This window comes from Haematobia irritans, chromosome 2 (assembly GCF_050003625.1).
Source record: "Haematobia irritans isolate KBUSLIRL chromosome 2, ASM5000362v1, whole genome shotgun sequence".
Classification (NCBI taxonomy): Eukaryota; Metazoa; Arthropoda; class Insecta; order Diptera; family Muscidae; genus Haematobia; species Haematobia irritans.
Genome location: NC_134398.1, coordinates 4,856,398 through 4,879,138, shown reverse-complemented (window position 1 = coordinate 4,879,138; position 22,741 = coordinate 4,856,398). Strand labels below are relative to the sequence as shown.

General features: G+C 33.3%; 1 protein-coding gene across 5 annotated transcripts in view; it reads left to right on the top strand.

The window, feature by feature from the left end:
- Positions 1-22,540, top strand: part of Eaat1 (Excitatory amino acid transporter 1) — a 58,182-nt gene extending 35,642 nt beyond the window's left edge. For 4 of the 5 annotated variants that reach the window (XM_075293189.1, XM_075293190.1, XM_075293192.1 and 1 more), the window contains exons 2-11: positions 10,088-10,468; positions 13,177-13,272; positions 16,106-16,279; positions 16,349-16,391; positions 19,506-19,548; positions 19,684-19,867; positions 19,931-20,061; positions 20,129-20,558; positions 20,698-20,794; positions 20,860-22,540. In XM_075293189.1, the coding sequence (XP_075149304.1) occupies positions 10,290-10,468; positions 13,177-13,272; positions 16,106-16,279; positions 16,349-16,391; positions 19,506-19,548; positions 19,684-19,867; positions 19,931-20,061; positions 20,129-20,558; positions 20,698-20,794; positions 20,860-20,919 (1,437 nt within the window). In that variant the 5' untranslated portion in view covers positions 10,088-10,289 and the 3' untranslated portion in view covers positions 20,920-22,540. Of the gene's footprint in view, positions 1-9,523; positions 9,675-10,087; positions 10,469-13,176; positions 13,273-16,105; positions 16,280-16,348; positions 16,392-19,505; positions 19,549-19,683; positions 19,868-19,930; positions 20,062-20,128; positions 20,559-20,697; positions 20,795-20,859 lie in introns of those variants that run through there. The other variant, XM_075293191.1, reaches the window with a different exon arrangement.
- The last annotated feature ends 201 nt before the right edge of the window (positions 22,541-22,741 follow it).

Here is a 22,741-nt window from a genome sequence, read left to right as displayed (position 1 = left end):
TCTAAATCTTAACCGATTTCAATAAAATTTATCAAGCATTAGTAGAATGTCAATTCTACGCTCTATTCAAAATTTCACGAAAATCGGTAGTAAACTTTGATCATATGAGTCTAAATCGGACAAAAGATGGGTCTCAGACTATTCCTTCTTGGCGTTACATACAAATTCACAAACTTATTATACCCTGTACCACAGTAGTGGTGGTAGGGTGTAAAAATAGTTGATGCAATTAAAAAAGTAATAGTAGTTGAATCAATTATTTTTTTCATTATGCTTAAAATTCAATTAAAATCTTAATATATTGTTTGCTGTGTACACCCATCATAATGTTTTTACTGACCTAAACTGGTGCGAATGTGAAAATCCGAAACTGAAGTTTTCGGAAGGCTTTGAACCAAATTTTTATTTTACAAGTAACATGAAATAAACACTACCTTTGGGTGATTAAAAAAAAAACAAGTATATACGGCCGCAAGTTCGGCCAGGCCGAATCTTATGTACCCTCCACCATGGATTGCGTAGAAACTTCTACGAAAGACTGTCATCCACAATCGAATTACTTGGGTTGTTGTATCTTGAAACTTCTTAAGATCGTTTTCTAAATTGTGAGTTAGTCCATACGTGGTATATATTAGACAAAAAAGGTATGTGTAGGTAAGTCTACAAATAATTACGATATAATATGGCGGTCGCTTATATGGGGGCTATATACAATTATGAACTTGATATGGACCAATTTTTGTGTGATTGGGACTATACATAACTATAGACCGATATGGACCTAGTTAGGCATGGTTGTTAACGGCCATATACTAGCACAATGTACCAAATTTCAACTGACTCGGATGAAATTTCCTCCTCCAAGAGGCTCCAAAAGAAAATCTCAGGATCGGTTTATATGGGGGCTATATATGATTATGGACTGATATGGACCACTTTTGGCATTGTTGTTAAATATCATATACTACCACCACGTACCAAATTTAAACCAGATCGGATGAATTTTGCTTCTCCAAAAGGCACCGGAGGTCAAATCTGGGGATTGGTTTATATGGGGGCAATATATAATTATGGACTGATATGAAACAATTCCTGCATGGTTGTTGGATACCATATACTAACATCACGAATCAAAGAGCAAAATTCATCCGAATCGGATAAATTTTGCTCTTCCAAGGGGCTCCGGAAGTCAAATCTGGGGGATCGGTTTATATGGGGGCTATATATAATTATGGACCGATTTGGACCAATTTTTACATGGGTGTTTGAGGCCGTATATTAACACCACGTACCAAATTTCAACTGAATCAGATAATTTTTGGTCTTCCAAGAGGCTCCGGAGGTCAAATCTGGTGATCGCTTTATATGGGGGCTATATATAATTATGCACCGATGCGGACCAATTTTTGCATCGTCATTAGAGACCATATACTAACACCATGTACCAAATTTCAGCCGGATCGGATGAAGTTTGCTTCCCTTAGAGGCTCCGCAAGCCAAATCGGGGGATCGGTTTATATGGGGGCTATATATAATTATGGACCGATGTGGAAAAATTTTTGCATGATTGTTAGAGACCATAAACTAACACCATGCACCAAATTTCAGCCGGATCAGATGAAATTTGCTTCTCTTAGAGGCTCCGCAAGCTAAATCGGGGGATCGGTTTATATGGGGGCTATATATAATTATGGACCGATGTGGACCAATTTTTGCATGGTTGTTAGAGACCATATACTAACACTATGCACCAAATTTCACCCAGATCGGATGAAATTTGCTTCTCTTAGAGGAGCCGCAAGCCAAATTTGTGGGTTCGTTTATATGGGGGCTATACGTACAAGTGGACCGACATGGCCCATTTGCAATACCATCCGACCTACATCAATAACAACTACTTGTGCCAAGTTTCAAGTCGATAGCTTGTTTCGTTGGGAAGTTAGCGTGATTTCAAGAGACGGACGGACGGACATGCTCAGATCGACTCAGAATTTCACCACGACCCAGAATATATATACTTAGAGCAATATTTCGATGTGTTACAAACGGAATGACAAAGTTAATATACCCCCATCCTTTGGTGGAGGGTATAAAAATGGCATGATCTATAATCTCATGGTAAAAGTTCTGCTGTTTGTACTTTTTTATCTCGAAACTGGGATGATTTTAGGTGACAAAAGACTCACTCACTCTCATGGAGAAGATTTAAATGGAGTAGCAAATTGAGACTTATAAGATATTTTGAACAAGCGATTTATTTTCTATGTTGAGGATTAACTTTTTGGGAGCTTGTTGATTTTCAGGAACGCAGTTTTATTTTAAATATTTTACCAAATTCACAAAATCGTTGGGTAGAAAAATTAATACATTTTTTTTCATAAAATGTATGAATTCTAAAAAAAAAACGATTCGTTAAAAGTTAAATGATTTCGTTTACTGAAGAATTCGTTGATTGTAAAGCAATAAGAAAGAAAATTCACGTATGTCATTGCCATAATAAATTAGCATATAAGGCCTAAAATGAATCATCTCCAACCACCACATCTATACTGAAGTTTATGGAAATTCGCTTTAGCCTGCGATGGAACGTATAGCTAGGCTTGTGTAAGTTGGTATTCGGTATTTTCTTTTCAATAGCTTAATAGTATCAATTCCCTTCATCGTCTTGTCAAATAGGCTCGTATACAAATTATAATACTATGTAGAATATATAATTAATTTAGATATTAAACCTACCTGCCTTGGTTTCAAGCTTGGTTTCGTAGAAATAAATAACAAATTTCGTCCATTCAACAAAATCAACAAAATTCAACAAAAATCAAGCAATTATATCTTACCGTTGACAGTTATTTCCCTGGCATTTTCTTTATCTCTATAATTTCCTATTATATATGTCTCATCCCCTAAATACCAGAATCTTATAAATAATACAAATAAACACCGTCCATAAAACTCAAATGATAAAGAATATAACATCAATGTTTCCCCTGACCTTATCTATGATAAGACGTCACAGACATCTACACTTGTCCAACAAAAACAAACCAAAATTTACGAAAAGACCTTCGGGAATATTCAAAATAAAAAAAAATAACCTATTGTCTATTCTTTTGGAGACCAGAGTTCGTTTGTCTAGAATAATTCATGTTGTAGTCATCCTCGTCCACATATGTCTGCCACTTTATTTTCTAGAACAAACAAAATATTAACTAAGTCTACTGATAAACATCTTCATTGGCAATTTGCTGAGTAGTTTTTTGTTGATTGGCGATTTGATACTTAAGGTTTGCGTAAACAATTAATTAAACAATTTTCAAATGTTGGGGTAGGTGGAGTATTTTATTTAGAAATTAACACAATTTCGGTTATAGATGGCGAATGAAAGGCAGCTCCAAGATATCTAACTAAAAGTAATTCATTGAGGCTTGTCACCATCACCATAGTGTTAATTAATGACTACACTAGAAAAATATTAATACTTAAAATAACATTTTAGAACGGAACAGTTTGAAATCCAGTATTCAACATGCAACTGGACCATGGCAATTTCAATTGGAATTCATAGGATTTTCAGTTTGTATTCCAAGCTTATTCAAGAATCCACCTAAAGCACCTTTCCGATCGTGGAGAAATTCTAATGTAACGTATACGCATAGAATTGTTCCGTATGCTCCTAACATTCGTCATGTTTTTATATTTAACAGAGCTGTAAATTCATTAGCTAAGGAAGAGAGCTACAACCGTTACCCCTTACGTATACGCTAATTTAATCCTACGAGTATAATTGCCAGTTTACAGATGTTTACTCTTGTACTATTCAACATTCAGCCTTTTTAATATACAGTAACTGTAACTTTTTCTCTCCAAGTGTATTTAAATTCATCTGAAAGCAGATGAACAATCTATTCATTCATAATACAAACATTTGTCATCGGTGACCGGGTTTGAATATCACTAACCCGATATTGTTCCATTAGATAAAGTGTTAATGAATGCCAAATGAATGTGACAGCCGCTTGAGGGAATTGACTAAAATGGATATTGTTTTTAAATTGTCTCTTAATTGAAATGAGTGTGGCTGTGAACTTGAGACCTTAGACTTAACCATTACCGACAAAACCAGCGTCTGATATCAATTTTTTAACTTATCATCCATAGTTATCATATGTTCGAGTAGCCAGAGTTTCCAGTTTCACGGTGTGCTTCCCCTAATCCGATAGTGGAGATCACGATGCTCTCAATTTCATTGGCAATTGGTGAATGTGTAGCAACATCGTTATTCAAGTTATCACATGCAAATAAATGATTACACATTCCTTTCAATTAATTTGTGTACAAAACTGCACTTACGGTGGCATTACGGTCGCATTTCATTCATCCAGCCTTAGCCCATGTTCGATACGATATATCTAGTAGTTGTTTGCAACTTATCTTTATTGTTTTAATAGAAAACAATTACTAAATTCCACGAACAACAACAAATAGTATATGTCTAATTGTAGAATAATGACCTAAATATCACGTAGAAATATTGAAATTTTCACACTTAAACACATCTCTGGGTGTCGTACCCAATGTTCCATACACCTAATTGACAATATTGGCTTTCATTAAAATATTACATTACAATGCATCGGAATGCTTAATTGAAAATTCCGCCTTCTGATCAACTATGCAAATACGTATGGCAAGCCTGTATCTGTGGGATCTAGAATTAGATGAAATATAAATTATTTTAAACTTGACATATTTTAGAGCTAAAGTTTTCCATACATATTGTATAAAATTAATTAAGGCGATTTATTTTATTACTTTTAATTATTTTATATACCAAAATGCACTTCGATATTGTAGCATTTCATCCATCAAGCTTTAGACCAAGTCCAAAAAAGAAATAATAAAGATATTTATTTTTACTTATCTGGTTTGAATATTTGTCGCAATATTAAATATAAAAGTGGACTAGTAAAGACATACGTTTGTTTGAAAAACATTTTTATACTCTTATCCTGCATCTCATGATTCTTGGGTTCAGGAAAATAATACATTTTATCTAACATATATTGCACATACAATACTTCTCCTCATAACTTTAACAAAGCTGTTAATTAATTAACAGTGCCACAAACAATTTCCTGTAGGTGTACTCTCATTTAATTGTGAGAGTTTATTTATAATTCTGAGAATGTATTTGCCAGGGCTTCTTCTATGCGATTCAACATTCATGATTTTAATGTATCTGAAGATTCCATAATTGTAAATTTTTCAAACTTTTCAAGAGTCTACGTTTTCAAGTTATTATCTAAGGGAGCCAACGTGGTGTAATGGTTAGCATGCCGGCCTTGTAATGGTTAGCACAAAGTCGTTGGTTCGATTCCTGCTTCGACCGAACACCAAAAAGTTTTTCAGCTGTGGATTATCCCTGCTTGTGACATTTCTGAGTGTTTCAAAGCTTCTCTAAGTGGTTTCATTGCAATGTGGAACGCCTTTCGGAATCGACTATAAAAAGGAGGTCCCTTGTCATTGAGCTTTACATGGAATCGGGCAGCACTCAGTGAGAAGAGAGAAGTTCACCACTGTGGTATCACAAAGGACTGAATAGTCTAAGTGAGCCTGATACATCGGGCTGCCACCTAAGTTATTATCCTAGCACGCAGGATTTACTTACAAAAGTGTTAAAAATTCACTCCATCCATGGGGGACCATTCGTTGGATACGTCAAATATCTCATTTGGGCTTGGGAAAAATATCTCATTTGGGCTTGGGAAACCCAAGATTTATTGTTGTGCAATGTCTACATCCTCAACATGCGGACCTGCTACCAGTCCACATTCGGATGTTGCAATACAAATATTCATGAAAAGGATATGGTTCTTTCAGCATGGTCGGGTTGGATATTTTCAATGCTTTCTTGTTTATTATTCAATAAAAACCCAATCATTTATAGCAAGAAATTGTATTTTGTTTCGAATACAAAAACCCTTTATGTTAATATATTCATATAGCAAAAATGTTACATTTTTCGTTTTTTTTTTTTAATTTTTTATAGATATGGTCTATACCTTTCTTAGCATAAATCTAACATAACTAATTTTAGGAAAATATTATTAACTGAACAGCAGACATTGTATTAAATTTCATTTTTAATTTGTTAATGTCCCAAAACCATACACACTTAACATTTTATATTGACAAACAATAGCATCAAACATATTATTGTAATAATAGTAAAGGTCAAAACCATCTATGCTAATATTCCACACATTTATTCTTTTTTTTTATGCTCTTAGTTAGTGAATTTCATTGTACCCCACCATTACAATATTTAACATACCACTTAATCTATTTTAAGGTCAATTTAATCATGTTTGACTATCGAAATTTTCCAAAAACACAATAATTGTTAAAGCCTCACACTCAACAGAGTTTAACTTGTAGTAGTTGTTGCTGCTATCTTTCAATACTCTCGAATGTCACAAAGGAAGCATCCCAACAAACTGTTAGATGTTACAGGGAGAGAGAGAGAGTACATGATTGTAGTAGTTGTTGCTGCTATCTTTCAATACTCTCGAATGTCACAAAGGAAGCATCCCAACAAACTGTTGGATGTTACAGGGAGAGAGAGAGAGAGAGTACATGATTGTGGATGTGAATATGTTCTTAACATTACATTAGTAACTGCACTCAATAACAAATTTGAAACAAATAGAAGAGAAAGAATTTCATAATAATGAATTACAATTCAATTGATCGTAAAAGAAAACTCTAGCTAGGCGGCAATTTGCCTCCTTCTTCTGATGTCTAGCTTATTAACATAGCAACAATTGCAAATAATATTCGAAATGTATTGGTGTAAAATTCTATTGTTTACATATTAAATTACAGCCAGTATGTTAATATCATATTTACAACACCGATTCTATGGGGGAGCTGCAGGCATGGATGTAATATAAATTAAAATTTTTAAGTAACATTTATAGCACATTCATAATGTATTTCTTATGAACTATGAAATTTAAAGGTACAAAAGCATTAAAGCAAGTTTTGTAAAAACAATATTCATTATTATTCATTTGGACAATGATATATTCATAATGATACGATATTTGGATCAATCCTAACAGCCTAGAATCGTACTTCATTATTGAATTATTTTTTTTCATTATATTACTTAATCTATTTTTTCATTATATCACTCTATTTTAAGGTCAATTTAATCATATTTGACTATCGAAATTTTCCAAAAACACAATAATTGTTAAAGCCTCACACTCATCATAACCTTGTTTAAGTTGTTGTATCTTTCAATACTCTCGAATTCACAAAGGAAGCATCCCAACAAAAGGTGGGTATTAAGTTCGAGTTTAGCCGCTAAAATCTTCATTTTTCACGATTAATTTTCTTTAATAATCCATTTTAAGGAATACAAACTTTGTGATAATTTGCTATGGGCAATTCCCCATCAAGATGTAATAAAATTTGCAACAAATATGTATAATTGTATGCCTTTTTTTAATGATTTAGTTTTCACTTTAGCGGCTAAACTCGAACTTAATACTCACCTAAAGGTAAAAGGTCGAAGGTACAAGTAAAGGGTGATTTGTTAAGAGCTTGATAACTTTTTTTAAAAAAAAAACGCATAAAATTTGCAAAATCTCATCGGTTCTTTATTTGAAACGTTAGATTGGTCCATGACATTTACTTTTTGAAGATAATTTCATTTAAATGTTGACCGCGGCTGCGTCTTAGGTGGTCCATTCGGAAAGTCCAATTTTGGGCAACTTTTTCGAGCATTTCGGCCGGAATAGCCCGAATTTCTTCGGAAATGTTGTCTTCCAAAGCTGGAATAGTTGCTGGCTTATTTCTGTAGACTTTAGACTTGACGTAGCCCCACAAAAAATAGTCTAAAGGCGTCAAATCGCATGATCTTGGTGGCCAACTTACCGGTCCATTTCTTGAGATGAATTGTTCTCCGAAGTTTTCCCTCAAAATGGCCATAGAATCGCGAGCTGTGTGGCATGTAGCGCCATCTTGTTGAAACCACATGTCAACCAAGTTCAGTTCTTCCATTTTTGGCAACAAAAAGTTTGTTAGCATCGAACGATAGCGATCGCCATTCACCGTAACGTTGCGTCCAACAGCATCTTTGAAAAAATACGGTCCAATGATTCCACCAGCGTACAAACCACACCAAACAGTGCATTTTTCGGGATGCATGGGCAGTTCTTGAACGGCTTCTGGTTGCTCTTCACTCCAAATGAGGCAATTTTGCTTATTTACGTAGCCATTCAACCAGAAATGAGCCTCATCGCTGAACAAAATTTGTCGATAAAAAAGCGGATTTTCTGCCAACTTTTCTAGGGCCCATTCACTGAAAATTCGACGTTGTGGCTCGTTAGTAAGTCTATTCATGATGAAATGTCAAAGCATACTGATCATCTTTCTCTTTGACACCATGTCTGAAATCCCACGTGATCTGTCAAATACTAATGCATGAAAATCCTAACCTCAAAAGAATCACCCTTTATATTGTAATTTGGCTTCACGGTAGTCTACGAGCTGCACCGTACTCTATTAATTTGGCCCAGTATGGCTTCTTAAAATCAAAAAAAAAGTCAATCTAATTTGGCAGATTATTGTTGACAGAACAATATATTTTTCAGACGTGTTAAAGGGAGCCTAGCCTAGACCGCAACTTTTCCAAAATGTTTGTTATTTTTCTATAGGCTACTACTGTGTATAATTAGTCAATTTCCTATTCAAAATTAAACAAATATGACTATTCGGAACAAAATTTTATGTTTTATGTACAAACCCCCACATTATTTTTTAAAAATATTAGTTGATATATAAAAGCAGATTATCAACAAAAAATCTGTTGAGCTAGACCCTCAAAAATCTAATGATAGTGATGAATGGAATTCTATTATTTACAGAATTCATTTGATAGTTATTCTTTAGGAGAGTGTTGGGGAGTGTGTAAAAGCCTACGTATGAGTATGCGTGAGTTGTATTTACGACAATTTCCGGTTGTTTGTTTTCAACAAAACAAGAGATAGTACAATTTTACACCACTCTATAGCGCCACACATGGCTAAACTTGAACGTGATCCCTCATCTCAACATTACAACGATCATGAACATAATAATTAAGATGATGCTAAATGCGTATTGTGGCAAAACAATTTGTATAAACAATGTGAGTGTGTGTGTGTGTGTGCGCGCGCGTGGTTGAGAGAACTACAAACAAATTTAGCAAAAGCTTTTGACTGATCTCTGAGTCTTCCAAACGGAAAGAGATATACTTACGCAGAGGGATTGTGAATGGCGGGAGTTTTGATTGAAATTCTGCTGTGGCTTTTACTTTAGGGGTGGTTGTATGACTAAACAAAAAAGCTTCAAATTGCAAATTACTATGAGATTGATATATATGTGGAATACATTCAAATACGAACCTTTGCAAATATGGGGAGAATACAATAGAATGTGAAAACAACACAACGTGTATGTGGCCGCTGTCAAAAAGAACTTACTTGGACATTTGGTGAAATATGGTTTATTGCCTATAGCAGACTTTTATCGAAATTAGTTTTATTTCAAACGTTCGCGGGCCTAGAAGTTTATCCGTCGTTATTCAAATTCGCGCCGGGGAATAGAAACACTATCTCGAAGCGGTAAAATAATTAATTTTTAAAGAATCTATAGGTGACACTATGAAGAAGGATATGAGAGAGAGCAACGAAAACATTCATAGAGGATAATAAATAATTATCCCCAATGAAATTTACAGTTGAAAAATAATTATTCTATAATTATAAAAGTTTTATATAAAAAATAGAGATCCAACACAAAGTGATAAAAAAATACTATGGAAAAAATATAGTGACATTACAAAGAAGGATATGAGAAAGAGAAAGAGAGAGCATCGAATTAATTTAAAGAGGATATCAAATAATAACTTAACAAAAAATATGGATTCTATATTTTTACAACAAACAAAAAAAGTTTAAATATTCGAATACAATTTCCGCTTGCTGGAAAAAAATAATTAATAAATCCTCCTTATATTTTTATGTGTATCTTCCAGGTGAAAATAAAAGCGGTGTTCTGGCAGTGTTAACTTCGCCTATAAAACAAAAACAACAACAAGAACAAACTGTGTTATTTTATTTAAGTTAATTTATTTAAACTAGTCTGGTTGATTGGTTTTATTCCACCAGCTTAGCCAGATTTAAGAAGCGGGCTTCACAAATTCATACACATCCACATTTATTTTATAAGGGAACACAATGACGCGACCAACTCAATCGAAATGTCGCGGTTTTGTTGGAGAGAATCTCCTCACAATACTCACACTGATTGGTGTATTTGCTGGCGGTCTAGTGGGTTTTATTATCAAAAATTCCACAGGAGAATGGTCCAAAAGAGAGATTATGTACATATCATTTCCTGGTGAAATATTTTTGAGGTAAGTTTTACAATGATTTATTTTATAATGAGGCGAGTAATAAGTTCATGTTTCACTATTGGAAACCAAAATTAAAGTTAAATAATAAGAATTTTAAAATACCGGTATCCATTGCAAAACCTAACATAACTTGGAGGGAATGGACGAAAACCAACATATGTAGTTCAGATACGTAACCATGAAAAATTTTGATTTTGAAGCGTGAAACACGAATTTAGTACCGCCCTATATGTATAAAAAATATTCTCAACTCAGAGTATGACAAATAATAATTTTTTTGTTTTACGTTTAATGGTAGTGTAAAGTTTTAGTCTTTGTTTATTAACAAAGCCTTGACATTAAATTTGCACAAATTTTACATGTAGTCTAAAAGAATTAATACCAGAATTTCCAAACAGTTTTCTTTCTTGCAAGAGTTTTTTATATTGTTTTAATTTTATAAATTAAAAAAAAGAACTAACAGATTAACATTTAGTAAAAAGCATTTCTATAGACCGTGAGATCAAATTTAAAAAAGAAAAGAACACGACCCCTCCATATATAAAAAATGTAGCCCAAGAGGTTCCGAAGAACCCACACACTGAAAAAATATGGATTTAAATACAAAGATTTCTTGTCTTTAAAATACGAATGTGAGTATTGTTACCATTGAAGACTGGTTTTGTTTTATTTATTTTGACCAAAAATCGATACATTTTTCAATCAAAATGTTTTATCCTTTGAGTTAAGAGAGTCGACTTTAAAATCTTTACATAAAGTTGTTTTTTTTTTAAATAAATTTGTCCTAAAAAGTTGAAACAATTCTTCAACATTATTTAGAAGGTGTCTTTCAAGACTTTATTTAAAAGACGATTCATACTCGAAACATGGCATAATGTATACTAGAATTCGAGCCTAAATTGCACTGAAAAAAATATTGTCGTGAGGCCAAAGATTTCATATCCTTAAAATACGAATACGAATTATGCTTAGAATAGAAGACACATTTCTAGGATGAATTTTTTCCTTGTCCAAAAGTCTATAAACTTTTCAATAAATCGTTCTGTCCTTATAGTTAACCCTCTAGTGTCCTTATAGTAAAGCCTCTAGTGCCCCAATTGTTTGCCAGCTGATTAAATTTTCAATGTTAACGACACAAAAGCAAGAAAACTAAACAAGAAAAATTTATACGGTAAAATTCAGTATATGCAGCAAAGCATATACTGAACTAACTTTTCTTTTTATTTAAGTCATTTTTGTTGTCTTAAGGTGCGTTTTACTAAAAGCTTCCTTATTAAATGAAGCCAGTGATTCAAATTAAAAATGGGTATCCTAAATTTTGATGGACTACGGTCAACTTGACTTTAATAATTCTGGGAAATTCTTCGAAATTAATGAAATTGTCTTTAAATTCGTTGTCTTTTTCCATCTTGACTACACAGTAAAAAAGCGTTCAAAAATAGGACATGTATGTCAAAACTTTATTTTAAATAACATTTTTAAATGAAACATAGCCTAATTTTTACTTGAAGTTGAGTCTGAATTTGGAAATTTAAGTCTCCGTTAACACATTTTTAAAGGAAAGCACATGAAAAAAAAAAATCTAAAAAAAACTTTGTTTCCTAAAATCTAGTACACGAAACTTAACTTAATATTATTATTAAATTTAAGTTTGGAAAGATAATTGTGTCTTAATTTTGTCCTTGCTTCAATTCCCGGCTTCTTTGGCTCGGAATCAATACCAAAATCATTAGTGTAAAGACGAAGTATTTGGAACCGGGCATGCTTTTTTCTGTGTGAAAAATTTGAACACGATTTTAAAGGAATTTTCGACACGAGAGAATTGCATCTTAAAAATCATTGGTGAAAAGGCGAAATCTCTGGAACCGGACAAGCTTTTCTTTCAGGGCAGATTCATGATTTCACATCCTCATGAGTCCTGTTCAATTTACAAAAAATGATAGATTTTCGATGGTGTATTTGAAAAGTAAAAAATGCGTTTACTACATCAATTTTTTGATATTTTGGGTTTCTGAATCCAATGCAAAGTCTAACCATAATTGTATTCGGAAAATTCATAGGAAAGTGCACTAAATTATTATTATTATAAATTATAAAGCACTAAATTATTATTATTGTAAATTATAAAAATGTGTTTCCATTTAAAGGTAAAATATTTATAAATAAATAAATATTTGCGCCTCAATTAAAATATTAAAATCAATTAACTTTTTAAACAAGCCTATTTTTTATTTCTGTTATTGATACTATCTACAATCAACAAAAATGATAGTATCAATAACAGATACTATCATTTTTGTGATTGTAGCAATTTCAATCCAGAAATTTATTTGATCAATTAAATAATTAGCTCATCTAACTAGAAAATTAATTAAAACAATTAATTTATATGATTGGTTTTTATTAAAAAAAAAATAGTCGATTTATTTTTCTAAATTACAATTACAATTATTTTTTATTTTTTTTTTCGGCTATCAATTAAAATTTAATATTTTAAAATTTAAAATTAATATTTAAAATATTTAAATTAATATTTTAAATATTTTTTTATGTAGGTATATCAGTTCAATTGACTTATTTCATTTAATAGTCTTTTTATTTACTTATTTTACCTGAGTTGAGATTTTTTTTTCAAATATTTTCCACAACCCATAATCGATTATATTATTAATAATTATCTTTTATTTGTAATTTTCTTTTCTTAACAGAATGTTAAAATGTTTAATTGTACCTCTATTGGTGTCATCAATTACAAGTGCCATTGGCGGTCTAGATTTGAGTATGTCCAGCAAAATAGCTACAAGGTAAGAAAAACAAACAATGCGATGTATTGTAAAATTATTGGCAGATAATAAAATAAACAATTATGGAAGATGATGAGTAAAATAAAAATGACTAAACTTAAGTATATTTTGCACTCACGTGTCATTGAATTACTTCCTAGGAAGCAGGGTTCGTTATCATTTCTCCGCAATAGCAAAGAAGATATTAACCCTTGATAAAACCAAAAAAAAAAAATTCTCACGTCTTAAAATTTCGACCGAGTTCTATGAAATCAAGTTTATTGCATTTAAAACATCATAACGCTATTTTTACGAAAACGCTATTTCTATTTTTACGAAAAATTTGTAGTACTTCTGTAAAATTTAAAATCATATTTTGACCAAAAATTCAAAAAAAAAATACAAATTTGAAGTTAAATAATATTTACGAGATTTATTTTTATTTTTTATTTATTTGTTTGTACATAAAAATTTATTTTAATGTGCACTGTATTTTTAAGAGACAACCACTATTTTGTTTTTCAAAAAAACACATAGCATTTAAAAAAAGAAAATGTATGCAAATATTCTTTTTTACGATTTTGCATATTATATATATTTTTTTTTCGGAGGAATCGGTGATCTTGTGCATTTAAGAGTTAATAGGCTTGCTTTCTTTTAGTACTGGATAACCAAACCCTAACGGACTAAAAGAAAACTGAGTACTCTTTTAGCCAGGACATGTCCAAATATATGCAACACTGGCATCAGCTGTTTAAAAACAATTCCAGAAACAAGTGAAATCTTTAAATTTTTAATGCATGAAGTGTTAAAATAATAATAAATATTTACTGCTGTGATTATTTATGACACTTTACCACTTTTAATGTTTCATGTTATTCGACAAATCAATCACAATAAATTGATATTGTGAATCAAAATACCATAACATCTGGCAACACCGATGGGATTTACATTGATGAGATGTTCGGGAGAGAACACCAGTGCTACGATGTTCTGGATAGATCATACAAATGTTTCATCGAGTACTAAAAAACTAGGCATAATATTTCTATTTACACCACAAAAATTTTAAAATATGGCAACCATATATTCAGGCAGGCAAAACGATACTTTCTCCTTTTATTTCCATGTTGTTTTTGTCTCATTAAATATTCCAAGAGTATTTTTTTCATAAGGACATATTGTATTTCAAATGATTTGCAAGGAGCCAGTTCTCACTAACAGACCCACTAGAAATGGATCAACCCCAGTACCGGTACAAGACTAATCCCTGGTGTATGGATCTGTCCCAGTACTGGTTAAAATGTATGGAAGGGACCGGTCACTTTAACAGGTTGGCTGATAAGTCCCCGGTCTAACAAAGAAAAACACATTTTTTTTGTCAAAATTCGTTTTTATTATTCAACATAGTTCCCTTCAAGTGCGATACAACGATTATAACGACCTTCCAATTTTTAGATACCATTTTGGTAGTACTCCTTCGGTTTTGCCTCAAAATAGGCCTCAGTTTCGGCGATCACCTCTTCATTGAAGCCAAATTTTTCCCCTGCGAGCATCCTTTTGAGGTCTGAGAACAAGAAAAGTCGCTGGGAGCCAGATCTGGAGAATACGGTGGGTGGGTAAGCAATTCGAAGGCCAATTCATGAGTTTTTGCCATCGTACTCAATGACTTGTGGCTCGGTGCGTTGTCTTGGTGGAACAATACTTTTTTCTTCTTCATATGGGACCCTTTTGTCGCGATTTCGACCTTCAAACGCTCCAATAACGCCATATAATGGTCACTGTTGATGGGTTTTCCCTTCTCAAGATAATCGATAAAAATTATTCCATGCGCATCCCAAAAAACAAAGGCCATTACTTTGCCAGCGGACTTTTGAGTCTTTCCACGCTTCCGGTCGCTGTCCACTCAGCCGACTGTCGATTGGACTCAGGAGTGTAGTGATGGAGCCATGTTTTGATATCTTTAAGGCCTCTGCTATCTCGACCAACTTCATTTTACGGTCATTCAAAATCATTTTGTGGATTTTTTTGATGTTTTCGTCGGTAACCACCTCTTTCGGGCGTCCACTGCGTCCACCGTCCTCCGTGCTCATTTCACCACGCTTGAATTTTGCATACCAATCAATTATTGTTGATTTCCCTGGGGCAGAGTCCGGAAACTCATTATCAAGCCAAGTTTTTGCTTCCACCGTATTTTTTCCCTTCAGAAAACAATATTTGATCAAAACACGAAATTCCCTTTTTTCCATTTTTTCCCAATAACAAAAGTTGCTTCACAAAAGACGCTCTATCTCACAAACTAATTGACTTACAGACGTCAAATTTTGACACGAATCATTTGAAGGTTGGTACTATATATAAATAATATGCATTTAATACTAGCGACGCCATCTATGTGTCAGACCGGGGACCCTTCAGCCAACCTGTTAACATGGGTTTGACATTTATGTGATAAATTTACACGATTTGGACTCATTCTAAAGGACACGTCCTGAGAAGTTTAGTACGCCCAACCCATAGATAGACCCTCAGGAACCAACCCTGGAAAACCAAAACCTAAAAAAAACCTATTTCATTTCGAATAGTACCAGAAAGTAAATACAATTACAATCACCCTTATTCCAGAAGTCGTCCTCATCGTCGCTTTTCGTTCACCGCCACTATTCAATCTGAAGGTAGTTTTCTAGTGATATAGGCTATTTGCTATCAGCGTCGCCTCTGGTCAGGAATACCAAATTAATGGAGAGGCGATGAACCATCGACAAAAGGCGTTGGTGAAAGCGACAACAACAACAGGAATAGGAATGAAATTCTTTATATCCACTAATTCAGTTTCTCATTTTATTTTCAGAGCTATTTGTTACTATTTCATAACCACAATATCTGCCGTAATATTGGGTATCTGTTTGGTGACAACCATTAGGCCTGGAGATGGAGCACAAATTGTTACTAGTGCAATTTCTGAAAAAACAGGTGAAGAAGCATCAAAGGTAATGACACCCGATACACTTATGGATTTAGTAAGGTAAATTATAAGGATTAAAAGATCATTCCAAAATATATCTAATACATATTTTCAAATATCGTTTTATAGGAACATGTTCACCGACAACATTGTGGGATCCACATTGCAACAAGTAAGTTAATTAAGAACTTCTTAGGAAAACTGATATATTTACAAAAAAAAATTGTTATAAAGGAATGGTCAAGTGTCTTTAGATGCTTAGTTTGCATTTGATATAACCATCTGAACAGGGTGCTGGTTACTAATGATCCAATGGTTCACCCTCCACCAACGGTTTGTTTGAGCAAAACCAGCAAAAACAACACCATTACAGAGCAATCATTCAATTTAAGGCCTCAAAATATTTTATTTAATGATTTCGTGACATGGTTTAACGCCAAAGAAATTTCTGAATATGTTTAAAACCCCTCCCTCCCTCCCTTCATTGCATCCACTTCCAACTATAATTTCAATCAAATAAATCCCACTCAATTATCACTGATTAAAACAAACGCATGGAGAGGAGAAGATGATTTACCAGACCATGATCATGATGATGATGATACCATGGTTCGCTTTAGACCTATTGAATAAATGATCTAGGACTATCAATCAAATTAGAGATACTGTGATTTTTCTGTACTACTCGCTTTCATTTAAGTGCTTAGTGCGAGTTAATTTTCTCATCATTCGTCGCGTTACGCCCGACTAACTGAACTATGGCCTTAAATGTCACCAGTGACAGCAGTTGTGTCTTAATCATATATATGACTCGTTCATTTGTATCTATTTAGACACTAAATGGGTGATGCATCTAAGGCATCCATACTTTCTCTATTAGAAGAACCTTCAACCCATCTCTGTTCTGCTCTGCCCTGCACTCCTTTTACATCACTTTGGAAACTTAATTAAATCTCAGAATTGTACGTTTTAGCATAATGTTTTTGTGTGTATGTTATATAATTTACATATCTATTGTAGACAAATTGTGTTAAATGGGTTTGAACGATTTGTATTAAGATGAGATTTAATTGAAAAACACTGCTATAGTACTTTGAAAGAGAATCTCCAATTAAGGAAATATTCAGTGATTCTATACAGTACGATGTGAATTTTCCAAATGCTTATTTCGATGAGAACAGAGATAAATTAGTAATTATAATCATAAAAACTAGGGCTATTTTCTTTTAGTACTGGATACCCTATGGCGTAACGGATTAAAAGAAAAGAAAGTACTCTTTTATCCAGGACATCTCCAAAAATATGCAACATTGTAATTAGCTGTTTAAAAACAATCATACAAAAAACAAGTAAAATCTTACATTTTTAATGTATGAAATGCTCAAATAGTAATAAATATTTACTGCTATGATTATTTATGATACTGTATCACTTTGAATTTCATGTTATTCGATAAATTAGTCACAATAAATTGTTATTGTGAATTGAAAAAGCGGCATTTTATCAAAATGCAATCTGGCAACAGCGACGCGACTTGCACTAACGAGATGCTCTGGATAGAACACCAGTGCAAAGATGTTCTGGATAGCTCATACAAATGTTGCATCCAATACTAAAAGAAAACAGCCCTAATATTTGCCTATATTTTTAATGGGTCGTTCACACAGACATAAATAGTTTGTTGTAATAGATTTTGGGTGTTCATTTCAGACAACCGCATAGCTAATGCGCAGAGTATGAAGCCGCCGTTTTCAGTCGCCGCCGACCATTTTTTGCCAGTCGACGCCGTCGCCGAATTTGTCGACTCAAATTTAGCCACCAACTAAACAAAAAAAAACGATTTAAATCAACAAAAAAATTATTAATAATTGTAGCATTTTTTTCAATATTTTGAACTTTCCATCTCAATTGCAAGCTTATTTAATAATTTTCCTCAGAAAATTTTAATGGTTGTACAACTAATCTCATTACCATTCGGATGATGCGTCTTACACTCCATAAGTTTTTTCCGCACGGAATGTCTGTGTTTGTAAAGAATCTTATAGTGTGTCCAATCGATACGACAATTCGTTGATAACTAAATAATCGGTAAATGTGTTATCGATCCCATAAACATGCAGCAGTATCGATTATGCCTTCGGACTTAACTTATAATTTGGCCAATATATGGGATATGTTCAACACGACCACTGTCGTCCGGATAAACTTATAGTCTGCAAGGCGCATAACTTCAAATTGATTTTATAATGGATAATTGTCCGCCGCCGAATTGACAAATTTATATCGGCCAAGTCAACAAACCGCCGGAGGCAAAAATTTAGTGTCAGCCGCCGCCAACAAAAATGGTTCGGTTTCATTATCTGCTACCGCGGGAGACACCGTGGTGCAATGGTTAGCATGCCCGCCTTGCATACACAAGGTCGTGGGTTCGATTCCTGCTACGACCGAACACCAAAAAGTTTTTCAGCGGTGGATTATCCCACCTCAGTAATGCTGGTGACATTTCTGAGGGTTCAAAACTTCTCTAAGTGGTTTCACTGGAATGTGGAACGCCGTTCGGGCTCGGCTATAAAAAGGAGGTCCCTTGTCATTGAGCTTAACATGGAATCGGGCAGCACTCAGTGATAAGAGAGAAGTTCACCACTGTGGTATCACAATGGACTGAATAGTCAAAGTGAGCCTGATACATCGGGCTGCCACATAACCTAACCTACCGCGTCGTTCGCATTAATTTTTTCATGCAATTATGTCAGTTTTAGGGCTGTCATACGGAATTGATTTTTAAAAATCCTGGGATTCGGGATTTCAAAATATTGAATCCCGGTATCCCGGGGGTTTTTCGGGAATCTTTTAATATTGTGAGTAATAACAACCCATAGCATGTTTCTAAATGAAGACTCCAATTTATTAATAAAAATTTGGATTATTTTTCGGGATCTCGAAAAATCCCTAGATTCAAAATAAAAAATCCCAAACATTCGGGATTAATCCCGTCCCCTAAATCCCAGGATTTCAGGACGGAATTTATCCCGAATGGCAACCCTAGTCAATATCCAAATTTCGCGATATATTCCAAATGTCGACCACGTAATGTATGTTCGACGACATAGTCGATACTGCAGCTTATTAATGTGATCGATAAAACATTTATCGATTTTTAACTTATCGCAGACAATTCTTAGCATTTGACCACACTGTAAGATTTTTTTTTTCAAACACAAATATTTTGTGTTTGTTACACACTCTACTAATTCCTATTTATTTCAATTTCTTTTTCAATTTTCAGTACCAAACTAAACTGGAGGAAAACAAAACTGCCACTGAACCTCGTGAGTCCTTTCTATAAAAATCTTCATAGAATATCCCAATTAAAAAATAACTCACTATTTTTCATATTCATGTTTTTTTATTTTATTAAAGAATCAAAAAGGATTCTTATTAAAAATTTGTTTTCTCCATTACAGTTCCTCTTAACATGTGGCCCTTCAAGGAGAGCAAACGTGATGGCTCCAATGTTTTGGGTCTTGTAATGTTCAGCATTATTTTGGGTACAACTATAGGTCGCATGCGTGAGAAGGGTCAATTGTTGCAAGATTTCTTTTCAACATTGAGTGAAGCCATGATGATCATTACATCCTGGGTTATTTGGTAAGTGAATGTGGGAGAAGAAGCAATTAAAAATGGGTGCCTTACTAAACAAAATAATTCCAGGATTTCTCCTTTGGGTGTTGCTTTCTTGATTGCTGCAAAAATTATTGAAATGGAATCGATTGCCTCTACCATTCAATCCTTGGGCTGGTATTTCCTTACAGTAATGTTGGGTCTATTATTGCATGGTTTTGGTAAGTGGAAAGCTGGTCAGATTCTATAGAATATAAGTCTTATGGTTTTTTTTTTGTGGTTCCATAGGTACCATTGCTGTTATCTTCTTTTTGGGAACTCGCACTTTACCATTCCGTTATGTGGCCAAACTCAGTCAAGTCTTGGCCACTGCTTTTGGTACCGGTTCCAGCTCGGCTACTATGCCATTGACCATTAAATGCTTAGATGGCATGGGTATTGATCCCCGTGTTACACGTTTTGTTATTCCCGTTGGTGCCACCATTAATATGGACGGTACCGCTTTATATGAAGCTGTAGCTGCTCTCTTCATTGCCCAATTCCGCAAGGTCGACTACACATTTGGTAATATTGTGGCTGTGAGTATTACTGCCACTGCTGCTTCCATTGGTGCTGCTGGTATTCCACAAGCTGGTCTTGTTACCATGGTTATGGTCTTGGATACAGTAGGCTTACCGGCAAAGGATGTCTCACTTATTATTGCTGTCGATTGGTTGCTGTAAGTATATGAAATAGAATTGAAATTTGGATTTTAGTTGAATCCCTCGTGCGAACACCATATAAGTGTGAACATCTAATAGGTGTGAACACCCCATACACTTTATAATACATATCAATTATTTTCTTTTGATTTATAGTGATCGCTTCCGTACCACCATCAATGTGATGTGCGATGCTTTGGGTACAATCTTAGTCAATCACTTATCCAAAAAGGATTTACAAAGTGCGGATAGGGTAAGTTAACACCTAGAAACTAAAAAAAACATATGCCCATACCAATTTTTCAATATCATTTGCAGTTAAATGCTGAACCCCATGAACTCTTGGAGTTGGGCGCCAATGGCCATGAAAAGGAGTAAACAACAGTATACAGCTTTTAGGCAATAGCATCGTTTAGAAAGGACATCATAGCCCATCTAATTGTAATCTAAACTTAAGAGCGACGTGCTAACTTTAATTTTGTACAGACAAATGATGTGTTCGCTCCATTCCACAAGCACGTCTCCTTTGTCTTCTAAATGTTTGAAAAACAGAAAATCAAAAACACAATACAACATAAAACGCCCCTCTAATTTAATATTTTTATGCGTATGTTAGTCTTTCTAACTGAAGGCATATAGACTCCGCTTACTTTTGGGCGGAAAAGAATCAATAAACAAACCCAAAAGAAAACATTGTTCAACGAATTTTTCCTTCATATATTTAGCAAAAGCAATAAGAATAAAACCTACAGCAGAATTAATAAAAAAAATTTTGCTGGACACGGCATTATTGTTCTAGAAATAAAAGAAGAAGAAAAAAAATCTAAAGAAAAAAATTAAAACGATTGACCAATATTTACAATGTAAATATTTTCATATATATAATTGATTGATTGAAGACAATAGACAAAATTAAATTTATGATTAAAATTTTTTTAATCATCTTAGTGAATGTTTACAATAATACAAGGAGCTAGACTCCCATATAATTATTAACGAAAATTTACAAAAACAAACGCACACACACACAATCTAAAGCCCCAATAGGAGAGAGATCAGTAAAAAACTTCAAACACAATCTCTCTCACTCTCAATTTTTTTTTATAAATAAATCAAATTATTTTAAGTTTTTACAAAACAAAAAATAATAATTGGAAAATTCTCATTGTATTTTTTTATATTTATTAAAACAAAACAAAAATACATTTGTATACATTTCGGCCATATACAAAATTTAAATAAAAAATTAATAAAAAAAAATTATATTTCTAAAAAATGTTCCGTTTTAATATTTGTTCATCACTACAACCAAACCAAACATAGTTAAATCACATTGTAATCCTTCTCCTTTTTTGTGTAAATACTTAATAGTATAAGTATATCTATATATTTAAAAAAATTAATAAATTCTATATACAATAAATGACAATAAATAAAAGGCAGTTTATCAAAACAAAAAAAAATATTAAATTAAATAATTGTTCTAATTTATTACAAATTTCTTATAATTTACTATAAAAAAGATTCCAAGGCAATGCTACAAAGACAACAAATTGGTAATACAGTCTTCTTTATTTGTTAAAAATATTGGCAACTCAAGATTGTCTTTGACTGCCAAATAGGGATTGGCTACACCATCATTTACAATATCATCATTATTACCATTTTCGAGATTTTTAAACACGCTCGCCCTTTTGTAGCAAATATCTAATGAGCAAGCCGATTAATCGTATCTTCAATTTAATGATAGCTATTCAGTATTTTGTTATGGAAATCTGAATTAACCAAAACCTTGTTAGATTTGTTATAAACCATTGGTGATATTATCTGATAGAACATTTTGTTAATTTACCAAGATATACTCACGATCATACCCACACACCCACATTAATATATGAAATTGTTATTGATGACCAAATAATATATTGTTAGTTGTTTAGTTTAAAAAAAAAATAATAATATATGTTCACATAACAACAAATAAACAAGTAAAAAAATATTTATCTGTTTAATTTCTTGATCTTGCTGGGGGGACATCCCACCTAATAATTTATCGGCACTGGGATAGTAAAGGTGGATACGGAATATAACCACAGAGAAATCTTTGGCCAATAAATTTTCTCGAAGCTTTTGACATCAGATGGGTGTAAGTTCTGGAATCCGGAGGCGTAAATCGTTATGGATTCGTCACGTTCTTCGC